The sequence below is a fragment of the Chrysochloris asiatica genome, unplaced genomic scaffold (genome assembly GCF_000296735.1).
Source record: "Chrysochloris asiatica unplaced genomic scaffold, ChrAsi1.0 scaffold00042, whole genome shotgun sequence".
Lineage (NCBI taxonomy): Eukaryota > Metazoa > Chordata > Mammalia > Afrosoricida > Chrysochloridae > Chrysochloris > Chrysochloris asiatica.
In genome coordinates, this window is record NW_006408560.1 from 9,954,629 (window position 1) to 9,958,770 (window position 4,142).

General features: G+C 40.1%; 1 protein-coding gene across 1 annotated transcript; it reads right to left on the reverse strand.

Moving 5' to 3' along the window:
- Positions 1-213: 213 nt before the first annotated feature.
- Positions 214-3,660, reverse strand: LOC102839311 (mucosal pentraxin-like). Its single transcript, XM_006861716.1, has 2 exons — positions 3,597-3,660; positions 214-809 (listed from the first exon to the last, which is right to left on the reverse strand). The coding sequence occupies exons 1-2, from the start codon at positions 3,658-3,660 to the stop codon at positions 214-216; spliced, it is 660 nt and encodes a 219-aa protein (XP_006861778.1).
- Between the last annotated feature and the right edge of the window lie 482 nt (positions 3,661-4,142).

Sequence of the window (4,142 nt, forward strand, 5' to 3'; positions counted from 1 at the left end):
TGATGCTGTGAGAGTGGTGGTGCAATTCACATGAAGAAATTTTTGCAACTATACAGTAAAGATTGCATATTTACGGCCTACCTACCCCTTGTCTTCTTTATATAGGTTACACCATCTCAACAGAGCCAGAAAATAAAATCAGTGCTTTTCATCTTAAAGGGTATTTATGAGTGATTATTATGAAACACAAATCACGTCTGAAGACAGCAAAGCTCAAGCCCACACGCTGGGCTTAATCACCACGTAGCCGTAGTCTCCATAATTCAGGGATTTCCAGTTGAGCAGATTGCCACTGAAATATGAGGCACACATCTCCTTTAGGGGGAGCACATGGTCCCACAAAGATACATCCCACACCTCTCCAACCAAGGATTGTTTTGCATCAAATCTCCCCCCAAAGGAATCCTGTTCTTGTCCCAGGATTATCTTTGACTCTCTCCCTATAGAGTATCCCTTTCTCAGACCCTTCCTTCCTACTGGATTCCCATTCACCCAGAATTCAGCAATCCCGGAGGCTGACTCCCAGCTGGCACAGACATGGATTGGAGCATAACGTATCTGTGGAGCATTGAAAGTGACACCAACATCGCCAATGTACAGTGTGTACTCTCCGATTTTGTTCACAAAGAGAAGCAGCTCATTTGGTTGGGATGGAGTGCTATAGGAGAAGAGGCTGTAAGGGCGGGTAAGGTCTGTGAAGGTCTTCAGGCACAATGTAAAGTTCCTCAATGGCTTCTTCACTGCTGGGATCAGGGACACATAAGCTGTGTTTGATTCTTGAGGAAAAATGAATGCTTTCCCCCTCATATCTGTGGAGAAGAAATAATGTGACAAAAAAATGGTCAACACTCTGGGCCTCTGGTCACAGTCATGAAAACCTCATAGAGCACAGTTCCACTCTGAACCACATGGGATTTCCATGAGTCGGAATCAATTCAACGACAACTTGAAAAATTATTTTATGTCAACTGTTACGTTCCCCCAAATATGTGTTGGAATTCTAACCCCTAAGCCAGTGGATGTAACACTATTTATTTGACATGCTAATGAGACCCTATGACTGTAGCATGTATACTAACCCTAATCACTGAATTATAAACAGTGCAGATTAGACAAAGAAGCAGGTCGATGCTGCCTGGAGTACCAACAAAGCCATATTTGACATAACCAAGACTTTGATGTGGACTTTCAGCCTCCACAACTTTGAGAAAATGAACTTCTGTTATTTCAAGCCACCCACTTGTGTTACAGCAGGGCTAGCTAACAAACGAAGACATCAACCTTCCCTGTCTTCACAGATTTCATCTCAATAGATCAGCAAACAGTAGTTACAGAAAATGGAACATGACTAACTCATTGTGTGTAATGAATCAAGCATGCAGCACCTCATACCTGCCCTTCCGCTGGCCAGATTCTGAGGTTTCTCCTACAGGACATCAGTGGTTACAGTTACATATGATTAAAATGACTCTTCTCAGCCATGGCTTGTCTGTCCAAGACCACTACCAACCTCTGTGGTTAGTGCAGGTTAAGGTTGGAGGCAGAGTAGTGGTCAAACCATATGGTCCAGACATTTATAGTACCTTCACTTTGCTCTCTGCTCCCTGTTTGCAACTCTGGTTTGCTAGTTCAGGACCAATCCCCCACTGTTTGTCTCCTTACTGCAGCAACATCATGGTGTGGAATTACTTGTCATTGACTTCTTTCCTCATAGGAGCCACAAGCAAACCTGTAGCATTACTCATTATAAGATCAACTATTTTTCTTGCTTAGTGGTGGTGGTGTGCCGTTGAGTCTATTCCAACTCATAGCAACCCTGCGTAGGGTTTCTGAGGTTATAAATCTTTATGGGAGCAGAAAGCCTCATCATTCTTCTGTGAAGAGCATGGTAGATTCAAACTGCTGATTTTGCAGTTAGCAGCCCAAATCATAATCCACCACTATACTGTCAGGGTTCCTTTTTTTCATTTTGCTTAGGAAGGCAAATATAACAAACACTAAAGGTCTGGAAGATAAAGACTGTTGACTAAATGAATCAAGGCAGATACAGTCTATAAGCAAAGACATAGATTAGAAGTCTTGAATTGAGTTAATTTTGCTTAACAGTAGGAAATGGAAAAGGAGCATGGATTTCAGTTTCTTTAGATACCAGGGTTTTTTAAGAAAAGCTAACCTTGGACAAAGAATGCGAACAGAACAACCTAGGAAACTATTAGAGATGTTAGTAGCTAAAAGGAGAGAACTTTGGCCAGTACAGCATGCATCAGGAAGATGGGAAAGTAAATTGTGCATTTTACCCTATGATCAAATCATTCCCCAGTGTTGAATTTATAATCTTGTCAGTATACAAACCTGGAGCAAAACAGCACATTTAGTCAGAGAATGGAGTTTTGCATAACTTTTTAATGATAGTGATATGAGAGAGAAATGGGTATGTCAAACTTGAGATGAAGTTTCCCTTAGTTGCAGTAATAGGAAACAATGGGAGAAGGGTATTGTTGGATTGCCAAACATATAAGCTTTATTACTGCCAATAAAAATGAACTTTTACAATATTTTACACAAATGGATTTCTTCTTCAACTTATTTCACTCAATTTTCCTAACATCTTTTTACAAGATAAATGTTGCCTTTCTCCCCATTTTAAAGATGAGGAAACTGAGGTTCCGAGAAATTTAGCCATTTCACAAAGCTAATTTAGCTATTTGGAAGAAATTGATTTTTCTAAATTTAAATCCAACTTCCTTCTAAAATTTTTCATTGTCTGTCATGTGGACCAGATTAAGACTTTGAGAAGCATCAGAATGAACACCCCAGCCCCTGTGGTAAATTCTTTTTTTCAAACAAGACCTCCATATCTATTATATTCTTTCAAATGAGAGGTGTTTCCATATAGCACACAAAGCCAGCTTTCCTTTATCCTCTCATGAGGCTTCATTCTGACAAGTATATAACTTTACGCACATTCAACTATGATGATTTGAAAAATATGTCCAAAGTTAATTTCTCTCCCTTTGAGTGTGGGCTGAGTCTCTGTTAATGAATAGGATATGGAAGAAGTAAGTTAGGTCACTTCCAAATAGACTGTACCTTCTGTGTTGGGTGATTTTTCTTTTCATGTTGGATCACTCACTATGGGGAAGACAGTTGCCATATTGTGGGTTGCCCTATGGAAAGGCCCATGTGGCAAGGAGCTAAGGAGGGTACTCTGGGAAACTGAGACAGATCCCCAATCTAACAGTCTGTGAAGATTTGAATCCTGCCAACTAGCATATCAGAGAACTTGGAAGGAAATCCCTAGTTAGATTGCTGTTCTACTTCTTTGATTTCAACCTTGTGAGCAACTGGAGCCAGAATCACATATGTAAGCTACTTTTTGATTTCTGGCACACAGCAAGTATCAAATACATGATTTTAAACTTCTGAACTTTGAAGTAACTTGTTACATTTACAGCAGTGAGCAACTTACATGCTGTCATTCATCCTCATTTCCCCCAAGAATCAGCAGCAGACACAACAAAAGCAATGAAATATGATGCACTCGAGTTCCCCTGGGGTTTGGAAAACACTTCTTCCCCAACAGTCTCAGTACCTACCTGAATGTGTTAAGCCTCCTGAGATGACGGTGAGCAACAGTACACCCAGAAGAAGCTTCTCCATCTTGTTTTCCTTGTGTCTTCAGGAGATGTGGAAAGGATAGCAACCTTCTTAGCAATGGAGAGACATTCACACCTGGCTCTTTATATTGTGGTTTTGGGGATTCCGCCTTTGTACCAGCGACAGAATGCAGTTATAAATGGTAAATATTAACTGGACAAGGACATAGCTTAAAAGTGAATTTGTTTACTTTTTAGTCTATTGTTTCAGTTGTTACATATTCCCTTTCTCTTCTGTTCTAATTTCCTCTTAGCAGTTCTGTTCATATTCCTCGAGATAAGAGGCTCTATGTCCTCATAAGGAAACTGTAGCATTATATTGGTATAAGTTCAAGAGTATATTTGTGGACCTGCTGAAGTAACTATTTCCTACTCTGTGTTTTTTGCTTGTATCATTTTGATTGGGTCCACAATCATGCTAATGGAAGGAGCAAGCAAGAAACTAAAGGAGAAATTGTGTTAGCAAGTCTATTTCAGGAGACCTAT

What these genes read in the sequence shown, in the direction of transcription:
- LOC102839311 (XM_006861716.1), bottom strand. Translation starts at nt 3,660, where the DNA reads ATGGAGAAGCTTCTTCTGGGTGTACTGTTGCTCACCGTCATCTCAGGA. An exon ending in AGGAGGCTTAACACATTCAG is followed by an intron (nt 810 to 3,596) that starts GTAGGTACTGAG and finishes TCTTCTCCACAG; the next exon opens with ATATGAGGGGGAAAGCATTC.